The sequence below is a fragment of the Alligator sinensis genome, unplaced genomic scaffold, assembly GCF_000455745.1.
Source record: "Alligator sinensis unplaced genomic scaffold, ASM45574v1 scaffold140_1, whole genome shotgun sequence".
NCBI lineage: Eukaryota > Metazoa > Chordata > Crocodylia > Alligatoridae > Alligator > Alligator sinensis.
This window is the reverse complement of record NW_005841836.1, coordinates 4,089,436-4,100,531: the sequence shown is the minus strand read 5'-3', so window position 1 is coordinate 4,100,531 and position 11,096 is coordinate 4,089,436. Positions and strand designations below refer to the sequence as shown.

The following is an 11,096-nucleotide window of genomic DNA, read 5'->3' as shown; positions in this document are numbered from 1 at the left end:
TGGCCACCTACAAGTTTATCAGGGGTGACCACCAGTATCTGGGGGAATGTTTGTTCACCAGAGCGCCCCAAGGGATGACGAGGTCAAATGGTCACAAACTACTTCAAGATCGTTTCAGGCTGGACATAAGGAAGAACTTCTTTACTGTCCGAGCCCCCAAGGTCTGGAACAGCCTGCCACCGGAGGTGGCTCAAGCGCCTTCATTGAACACCTTCAAGATGAAACTGGATGCTCATCTTGCTGGGATCCTATGACCCCAGCTGACTTCCTGCCCTTTGGGCAGGGGGCTGGACTCGATGATCTTCCAAGGTCCCTTCCAGCCCTGATGTCTATGAAATCTATCTGGCCCGCGGGGCCCCTCCAAAAAACAATTATTACTGTCCTGCAGCGACCCCAATGAAAGCCAGTGGGAGGCAGGCTTTCAGAGGATGTGCGCCATCAGACTAAGCAAGCTCTGTGCCTCCACCTCTGTGGGGCTGCCAGCACTCCAGCTGTGAAAGCACCAAGCATGATGGCGCACGACGGGGCAGCTGGCAAATGGGGAGCAGAGCTCCTGCCTACAGGGCTGAGGGTGCATGTGGGTGGGGATGTGGTTAGTAGGCGAGTGTGGGCCCCTTTGCCACACACCCCACTCCCCATAGTGCACAGACTCTGCCGCTAGCAGCAGCAGTAACAGGCACAGGGCCCTTGGGGCACTCATGGCCCACAGCAGGAAGAGCCCCTTGGTGGCAAGCAGCTCCGACTGAGTCCTGGGAGCTGAACGTGGCAGCATGGAGCTGGCCTGGCCTGGACTGCTGACGTGCCTTCAGACCAGACCGGGATGGCTCCATACCAGCATGTGCGGTGCCCGGCACTGCAGTTGGAAGCTGCATGCCATCAGGCCAGGCCAGGCTAGCTCCGGGTCTCCATGTGGCTTCCAGCACCCACAAACCCCACCCACACAAATTCCACCCTCACCACCCCGCATACCCACACCTATACAAATCCCATATCCCCCTCTCCCACAATATACAAGAGTAAGACTTTATTTTAAGCTATTATGCAATCACCTCTATATACACTAGGCAAATGCATGTAAATCAGGACAACATTTTTTTTTTAATAAAATTATAATATGTTACAGTAATGTTTGATTTTTAGTGTATGATTTTTTTTCTGGTTCCAAGGTGCCAACCTCCCTCCCAAAAGGAGTTCCTTCAGAGCCAAGGGGAGGGATTTCCGTGCAGCAAGAGTCAGGGGTTAGGGGGTGTGACTTCTGGTTCCAATCTGGTGACCAGGGGGCGGGGCACCTGCCAAGGGGTGGGGCTACCCTTGTAGCCCTCAATAGTTCACCAAAAGACATTAAGCAGCCCTCCAGCCTCGATAAGTACCCATCTCTGAGCTAGAGGAAAACTTTCAGCATCTTTTTTTAGTGATAGCATTATCATGATTACAAGGCAGTCAGTAGAGGGTAATGCAATGCACACCCCTCAGCAAATCTGACAGATAGGAAGGAACTTAGACACACATCAGACAATGCAGCACAGGTGGGATGAGGAGGGATACAACTGAGCAGCACACTTCTGATGTGGTCACTGAGTAGCATGTAAAAATCCAGCATGGTGCTAAGTCAAAGACACGTGCAAGGCTAGCAAGCTTGTAACACCATGGTGCCCTATTTAAGCCAGGTACTCAGCATCTGGATATGAAGCATACTCAGACATTTCTGCTGCAGCTGAACATAACTACTCCCCGCCTCTTCCATCTACCATGGAGCTGTGAAAAGGAATCAACAAGGGCAGCCCAAGATGAATTAAAGAGTATGCTCCCTTTGCGACAACTTTGGAGAGGAAGTCCCATCTCCCAGCAGTTCAGCCGTTACATCTAGGCCTCAATGAAAAGCAGTCTCCAAACAATTCAGAAAAAGCACTTACTGCAGGGCCTCAGTCCAAGAAACACCATCAATAGCATCAGGTCCAGTTGATCACCCAGGGACCAGTAGAGCAATTACTGCATAGTAGCCCACCCTACTTCTTGGCCCAGCCCCACCTCAGCTTTCTCCTTCTCAGATGCACCAGAGTTGTGAGCATAGGCTCAAGAGTGTCTCTTAAAATGGACAACACCACTTGCTTACAAGCTGTGTAGCTAATGCACGCAGTGCTGAGCACAACACACATTTCTCACACAAAACTAACACTTTGGCACCACTCATTTTGGCAAACTATAACATCAAGACCTGCCTAAACAAGGAGACTGTAAGAATAGTTACAAATTGTCATGACCCAAAAGGCATGATTGTGTGTGTGCTTCGGCACCAGAATTATCCCCGCCAAGTTGCAGAGCATTGCACGGGGGAGTTTCCTGTAGCAAGAGGAAACCCCGGTGCAGGGATGAGTTTCCCGCCTTTTCTGCAGCTTCTTTTGCAGAGTGCATTGCTCATGTTGCAAGAGGAATGCACGGTGCAAAAGAGTTCCCACCACCGGTATGCAAATTCGTTCCCCGTGATTGGCTAGTGTTAAATTATTCACACGTGGCGGCTAACGATTGGCTTGTTAGCCGTATAAGAGGCTTGAGCGGTTTCCGACCAAGCCGAAGAGGACTCCACATCCATCTCGTGGGGACTCTGGGTACACGGCAGGGTAACAGAAACCCTGTGCGAGATCCAGAGGAGCTTGGCGGCCTGATCCACCTCCCACCTCTTCCCGTCTTCGAGCGCGACTTTTATAAGACGTATTTACGATTTCTATTTTGGTGGCTCGTTCACCCAGAGCATCCGGAGCTCTGCACCGTGGAGCCTAGCAACCTCCACGAGACCGTCTGTGTTGTCTGTCTGTAACTGCAACTCAATCAAGTTTTCTAGCCTGTACCACTGCCATCTCAGTGTAAGTAAACAATCTTTAAAACTACCGATACGCATCTGTGCCTAATTCCAGCTCGATGGCCTTCCCTCTCCGACCCGGCGTGCCCGGGCTGCTGGCCACAGCCCGCGTGCAGCGCGGAAAAGGGCTCGGGTCACTCCCGGCCCGCGCACAAATAATGATAAAGCAACCGATAAAAAGCCTAACTATCCCATTGATGGATGAGCCAGACACCTCTGGTGCAGAGCAGAAGCCTGCTTCTGGAGCAGTAGAGGTCTTGTAACAGGTGCATTCTATAGAGAAAGAGTATTCTACATATTAAAGTGCTGCTGAGGTGGACTGAAAGAACAGGAGCCTTCACCCGAAAGTAAACATACAAGCAAAAGGGAATACAGCACCTTTTATTGAACAGGAAAGCTATAAAAGGAAGCAAGTTAAAACAACAGTTTTGTACTATTCTTAATGTTTAAGAGGATTTCCCTACCACTACGGATAAGATCATTTGCCTTGCTTTTTCTGCACATCGGTGCTATTCTCATCCCCTCAGTCCTAACAATGATAGAACATGAGAATTTAAGATTTTAGCGTTGCCTTGGCTTGTTTTTTCCCTTCCTCCTTTCCTTGAAAATATAGCCAGTGTCAGTGCTGATGTGAGGTCAGTAATTGCTCAGAAACTCAGCACTTGCAGAATGAATGGATAATGGTTTTCTTAACAAGTATATGCATTTGAACCTGTTTGCTTTACAAATGCAAGTTAGTGTGCTTACTTCTTCATAATGAACAGCTGATACCTGTGGTGTCCAACTGGCTTGCCGGGCTATGGCCGGGAGCCCGGAACATCAGGTGGGTACTTCGGCGAGTGGAGTGGAATTAGGCACAGATGCGTATTGGTAAAATAGATTGTTTACTTACGCCGCCGATGCGTGCAGTGCAGGAAGAAGCTGACTTTGATTGCAGTTACAAACGTAGCGAGAGCTCTTTGAGATGAGACGAGACGTTCCGTAAATGGCTTATCAAGCATGCAGGGGAGGGGGTACGTCAGGGAGGTCGGTGACGGGGAGTCGGTGGGTGATCAGTCCGCCAAGTTTACTCCAGGATGCGTGCGGAGTTCTCCAACGTGGGCGGAAGCTGCTCGTACTTTTGAATAGTTAACAGGCCAATTGCTAGTTGCCAAGTGGGAATAATTTGTAACCGGCCAATGGGTGGCATGCATTTTGGCGCGCATAGTTAGCCAATTACAAGGGCTTGTGAAGTTTAAACAAATGTAGTCGTTGGGCTTGGCAGGCTTTTCACTGTGCTGGGATTTTCCACTGTGCCATAGGCATTTACTACATGGGTTCTGACAATACCAAGTCCATGATGAATTCTTCTAATTGTTAACATCTGTTCTTAGCTGCTTCTATCAAAACACAGATATCTCCAAGAATGAACTAGCAAGTGCTGCTGGAGTGACTGACAAAACAGACCAGAAAAAGCCAACCGTTCTGCACTGTTTAAACAACTTATTTAAAACAAATGCCTTGAACACACAACACCAGATAAGGGAATAATTAACTGAATACAAAATCAAGTTATGTAACGCTGTGACTTTTATTTATAAATAAGCGCTGAGGCACTGCATGCCAACATTATCCTTCAGTGGTCCAATGCTTTGCCATTCCCTGCCATCTTTACACATACAAGTGTATCTCACAATATTTGTGGTGATAAAGTAAAAGGGATGAATGACCTGGTGGACTTCATAGTCTCCCCATTCTAAACCTAGGTTCTTAAAAATCAAGATACTCCAGTTTACTAAACATTCAGAGTTTAAAAACAGGCATTTAGAGGATGTGCTTTATGTTTATCCTGTGACAAAAGGACAGACTCTGACTGCAGCATAGGGAGATGGCCAAGACTGGTAGGTACTAAAAAATCCTTTGTCTGTGCACCATGTCTATACAAATTTAAATATAAAAATGTAATAAAATATTTCATATATATAAACATGTAGAATCACAACCCTCAAAACATGAAAATATATTTACAATAAATTCACTTCTGGTGATATAGCAGCATAATCTAACACATACCTCTTCAATTCAATCATTTAAGCCTTCACAAATCAACATTTTGCTACTACACGCAACATGCCATATGGGGCTCCAAAAGATTAAAAAGGTAGATTTTGTAACTGGTGATTCGATCCATCCTATGCAGTTCCTTCTCCTATACTTTTTGTAGATAGAATAGCAAGGGACAAGAATTTAAATGTTGTAACTTTAAATGGTTTTGCTTTGACTTTATCCTGGGTGGAAAAATGGAAACAGTAATGCCTACTGAACTCCAAGGTACATGAGACTTACTGCCAGAACATGAAGCTCTAGATCAGTAGTTCTCAACCTTTTCAGAGGCAGATCACCCCTCCAAAACCTCTGAGTATGGTGGCACCCCTGGTTGAGAACCACTGTTGTGCTCAACTTACCTCACTTGTTCTCAACCAGGTGCTGACGCCACCAAGTAAAACTGGCCTAACATGCCTGCATTCCTCCTGCTTTAGGGTTTTCTAACAACCCTAAAACAGGCAGAAAAGCTGGCTTACACTGAAGCACTTCCCAGTCCAACCCTACACTTCATCTTTGAGAAACAGAGATGGAATGTACCTGTTTTCAGGGGAAAAGTGCATGGGGGTGGGGGGTAGTGATGCAAGGGTGCAGACCAGGAAGAGTCCAAGCAGCCTCTCCTGCCTGTTTCAGGGTTATCAGAGGACCCTAATGCAGGAGGAACACGCATGCTGCAGCCTTGTGTGTAGAACAGTTTTACCTGGCTGCCAGTGGCAGCATCTGTATCACAACACCACTGTTGAAAACCACTGCTCTAGATGTTTCCAATTCAATCATTACATTTGGACAATGATTTAAAAATGCCTTGACTTTTTCAGTTTTGTCAATGTTGAAACTTCTGCTCTTAGAAGCTCTTAAAATATCCAAGCATTTTTTTTGGTTTTTTGTTTGTTTGTTTTAACTAATACCACCACAAACAGGGAATTCATCACCCAGGTTTCATGCTACCAATTAACAGCTGCAATCATATGCCTCTGAATACAAACTTATTTTACCTACAGACAGTACACTGCACTTAACTATAATGTAACTGGAACCCTTTTGTCTTGTTCCTTTAACTGAAAGATAGGTTATAATTTTTAAAGTATTAGGTGAACCACCATCCTAATGAACAGTGAACCAGAATTTATCAGATTTAAGTTTCAGAAGAAGTTATTCCTACTTTTATTTTTGTAAATCCTAATAAGTGATATGGTCTTTCTAATGTAGAGCTAAGCACAGTATGACACTTGTGTTTATAAATCCTTTTTCCACTCAGCTCTAACACACACAACCTCATCCATGGGCGACTGGTGCCGCTTTGTGCGGGGGGAGTCCCCCCAATGGCAGATCTCGCTGCCTGGAGAGAGCTCCCCCATAGCCAATCACTGCAACCACTTCCAGGAGTGGCTGTGGCCGCTTCTGGGAGAGGGTGCAGCCATCTGCCAGCGCTTGCAGGGGGGACACTGGCACTCCCGCCTGCCCATCGCCTAAGCGGCAGGTGCAGCCAATCAGGGGGTGCATGTGCACCCCAGTGCACCCCTATGCGTTGTCACCGACCTGATCAGTACTCTGCCTACCACTTAAAATGTCATAAAAAATTGGGATAAAGAATACAAACTTCTGGCTTCTGAAGAGCAATAGAAAGAGATAGCTTCAAAATGATCATGACAGCAACTAGTTACTTGCAAGAGCTTGTAAGAATATTACGTCATTTTTAACAGCTACATTTATTTTTTAACAAATTCAAAAATACAGTGAGAAAAAAAAATCAGTATATAATACATGATCAGACTTCATTTTAACTTCAGATTCTGATGACATGCTTTTGATTTAGACAGCTGCTCATTAAGAAGAAAAAACAAATCCTTTATCCACAGACCAGTTACACTGCAGTCAACATCCTTCAGCAGCATAGCAAACCGTGTTGTGAAGAGATGGCCCTTTCTGTGGTACTTCATTTGTTGTTTATCACCTTAAAAGTTTTTCTGCCATAATGATAATAACTATATCCAGATGCTGTTGTTGTTAAAGCTGTCAAACACCTTTGGGAGAAAATGGATGATATATAGTTATAATCCTAAAATACATTTTAAATGGTTTCTCTATTTTCTGCTACAATCAGAGACAACGTATTTTGTGACTAACTATACTAAGTACACATTGAGGCCATGGCTTGAAGGAAACATGAATAAGGAAATTCTCAACTTCTCCCCATCATTTTGATGACACACAATTTTTCCCATGCTCATCTTTTAAAAGGTACTGAAATTCACCCCTAAACCTCAAAAGAATAAGCTTCGCCATTCAGCAATTAGTAACCTGCTTCATTGAGGAATTCAAATACAAGGTTTAATTCTTACCTGAGTTACACACATGCCAAAAAAGCAAAGATAGAATCTAGATCTTAAGTTCATAACATACACAGCCTTCATAAGCCTGAGGATCAAATAATACAGAGACACTATTCCTCAGATATGGACACTGCATTAACTTCTAAGTCTTTTTTTTTTTTTAAACAAACATGTCAATGTTTAAAACAAATCTAAAAGCTAAACTCAAGCTCAGAACTGTTATTATGGAGGGCTACTAGTTCAGATGTTAATATAATTTAGAATGTAGAAAGCTAATTAAACAATACCCCAAAATTGGTACTACCCCATTTGGTAGTGTTGGAGCAGAGTTGTAGCCATGATGGTCAAAGAAATGTGAGAGAGACCTGAAGAAGAATACACTGGATTCAAAAGCTTGTGTAAGTCTATTCCAACTATACAGTTGGTCCAATAAAAGATATCACTCACAAAAGTCCTCTCTTATCATATACCATCTAATTTTTTTGAGTACTCAAAAACTGCATGACGGCTATGTAAGAGATCATTTTAAAAAGCTGTATCTACCAGTTCTTTTCTAGTCATTAATCCGTTAACACTTCTAAAGAGCCATAGTGATTTAAAGACATATGTATGCCCTTTAAAGAAGCATTTTATGATTTCTCTCTCCCCCCTCCCTCCCAAAGCTACCAAGTTATCAACATGCAATCCATTAGATTGCTCCAACCCATTTTTTGGCTTAAACTAGTGAGAACACCAGGGTAAAATTGTTTAGTTTTTACTTTTACAACAAAGTAAGCACCGGCACATAGTTTGGTTCTATTGTCACCAAAAAGGGATCACCTGAAAAAATTCAACCACAAATCTATAATCTAATTTAGGTTTACCAAGACATGCCCCTTGGTTGCATGCATTTAGTTTGTTTGTTTTTTAAATCAGAATTACCAGTTTCTTTAAAAGTATCAGTAAAACAATTCAATGAAAATGTAATTTACCATAGTATGTGCAGATATACGCTGTCCACATAATTGAATACAGGAGCTGCTAAAGAAGCTGCCACCAAGATTAGCTGAACTGCTGTGTTCATCTGGTAAAAAACAGATTAGAATTGTGACCATAAAGGTATAATATATGCCATCTACACTTGTACAAATATTAGCCAATCTGGGAGGGAGGGCAGTGGGGTTGGGATCAAAAGAGATACCAGCTCTGAGTTTTACTATTTACATTTCTGCTTTGTCAATACCGCTAACTACATCTTTAACATAAAAGAAGTGCTTTGCTGGATCATGGTCAGAATGCTGAGAACTTTACAAGATCAAGCACAGCATCAGAAATTGTAAGCACTGCAGAGTACAGCATTCAGCAAACTGAAGGGGCTTCATAACAGTGAAGAATTTAAGACACACAGGAAGAAGTAATTTATAAGGAATTCTCATCCTTACCTTGCTGATGAATGTCGGTTTTAACTGAGCAGTGGCATAGCAAGGGTTGAAATACCTACTAAGTGTTCTCTGTGAGGAGAAAGAAAGAATGAACAAACACTTTTTAGCGTACGCTTGAAAGAATTAGTCAGCAAGAACACACTACAGAAAATCAGATACTAAATTGGAGAAAGGACTGTACTGCACTGTTCTGCTACAGCAAAAATCATATTTGGGAAAAAAAAGAATATTCAAAAAACTCTCAATGATAAACTTCAAAGAAACTCAACATACAAGTGACACAATGCAGGTAGCAAAAAGGTTACTGAAAGACTACTGTGTTTAAAACTAGCTTTCTTCACCCCAATAACTGCTGGATCTTCTTCTGTGGAAGTGTCCTCTTTAATATGACTACATCTCAAAGATTCTCATACAAAATAATGTTCTTGTTCTCGTGCCCAGCAAGTCATAACTATTTTCTAAGTTTTGAATCATTGTTGCATTTCATAACAAAGCTTTGGCCAAGATTTTCCTTCAGGTGACTGCTGCTTCCCACTGTTGTACATATACAACATAACAAAGCAACCCAGGAAACAGCTTTAAAATCCGAAGCAATTTGATTGCACATCCATTTTAAAACACACACACTTACTGGTGGAGAAAGAGTTTTGAATCGTACATAAAAAACAGCAGCAATGAGCACTATATCCCTCAAGATGATGAGAGAAGTAAGTGGAACTAGAAAACAAACACAAATATAGTTAATAAAGCTTTTTTCTGAATAGAAACTATATCAGTAAATATCTAGCTATATACAGAAAGGTAGAAAACACTTGTACTACTGCATATCCACATGTGTAATTCCCATTACCACAAACAGAAAATGTAAGAACCATTGGTTTTCTTTCTAAAGGAAAAATGATGCAAACGTTGGAAATTTAAATCTCCGACTTGCTATTCAGTGTTGTCACTAGTGGGTCACATGATTCTGCAGCACGTCCTACAACAAACGTGCCTTTCCTCCAAAGTCTAACACAGGGGTTTTCAACCGGGAATACTTGGGATGGCCTCAGGGGGTACTCAGCAGTGGGAGCCATTTCTGCTGCCACCATGCCACTGGCATGCTCGCCAGTTGGCTGCAGGGGACCTGCCCCCTCCCGCTCGTCGACTGGCTGCCAGGGAGCTCCTTCCTTCTTCACTGGCTGCTGGATGTACACTGACCCAAAAAGGTTGAAAACCCCTGGTCTAATACAGAGATGGGAGAGTAGAAAAAGTTTCACTGCTGTCAGGGGACAGAGATGAGTTTGGCAGTAGGACATCATTTATTTTTGGTCTCTGTCAGGAAGCAAGGGCTCCTAAGGAACCAAGTGGCCAAGTTGCCTTGTTCTCCTCATTTTAGATAGGAGAATTAAGCTTGGAAGAGGGATTAGGTGAAAAATATCCTTCTTTGTAGAACCTGGACATAAAATGACAGGCTTCTGTAAATGTGAGTTCTAAGAACAAGAAAAGAAAGAAAAATGCTCCGTTAAGAAAGAGCAAATTACTACTCGAGCCGAACCTGGCGATGACAGCATTTAAGAGGCTCATCATCAAAGCAGTCAAATCTGTCTATAGTTAGAAGACTTTTATGATGTAATATTTAAATAGAAATTCTTTATCTTTCTGAGACTTTAATAGTAAAACACAATTGATAAGGACCCACCTAAATTGCAGTTTTGCAGGAACCACGAAAAACAGCATTGTCCAAAGTTGCTGAGAAATCCAGCACTGGCCACAATTTCCCGCAAAAATCAACCCAAAAAAGTGGTAGTGACGTAGACTGAGCAAATGTACTCTCCACCAATCAGTGGCGAGGAGCAGGCCATCAAAGCCCTTTTGCCAATCAGTGGCCGGGGCGGGGCTTCTGCAAAAATCAGATCTGTGCGCTGCAAGCGGCCTGCCAAAAACCCATTGTCTCACCCTGACTTAGGTAGGTCCCTAACAACTGACAAATGTTTTGGACATAACCATGTTTTCCCCCTGAACATCATTAGAATGGTCTTAGAGGAGTGACCATCCTGCACTCTCTCTTCTACAGTTCACTCTTCTAAAACAAAAACAAATAACTCTTGCCCATGAATATACCATGATTTTACCTGGAATAAGATTTGCACAAGTCAAGCTGACATACAGGACACTGATAAGAATTTTATCAGCCAAAGGGTCAAGGGCACTTCCCAAAGCTGATTTCTGATTAGCCCAGTTTCGTGCAATAAATCCATCCAGCTGTAAATACAATATAAAAACTGCATGAGACCAAAAAACTAAGTGTATATATTAGCATCATCAGGCTATTCGATCGCACAATAATGTAGGTAATTTTATAACGTAGATGATTTAACCAAAATTATCAGCCCACTTTGTTACTAAGTGTATTATTTACAT

At 42.9% G+C, this 11,096-nt stretch overlaps 1 protein-coding gene across 1 annotated transcript in view; it reads right to left on the bottom strand.

The window, feature by feature from the left end:
- Positions 1-4,403: 4,403 nt before the first annotated feature.
- Positions 4,404-11,096, bottom strand: part of CRLS1 (cardiolipin synthase 1) — a 13,773-nt gene continuing 7,080 nt past the window's right edge. The window contains exons 4-8 of the mRNA XM_006015452.2: positions 10,808-10,937; positions 9,325-9,410; positions 8,694-8,762; positions 8,244-8,335; positions 4,404-6,963 (exon numbers count right to left, since the gene is read on the bottom strand). Coding sequence (XP_006015514.1) covers positions 6,876-6,963; positions 8,244-8,335; positions 8,694-8,762; positions 9,325-9,410; positions 10,808-10,937 — 465 coding nt within the window. The 3' untranslated portion in view covers positions 4,404-6,875. The remainder of the gene's footprint in view (positions 6,964-8,243; positions 8,336-8,693; positions 8,763-9,324; positions 9,411-10,807; positions 10,938-11,096) is intronic.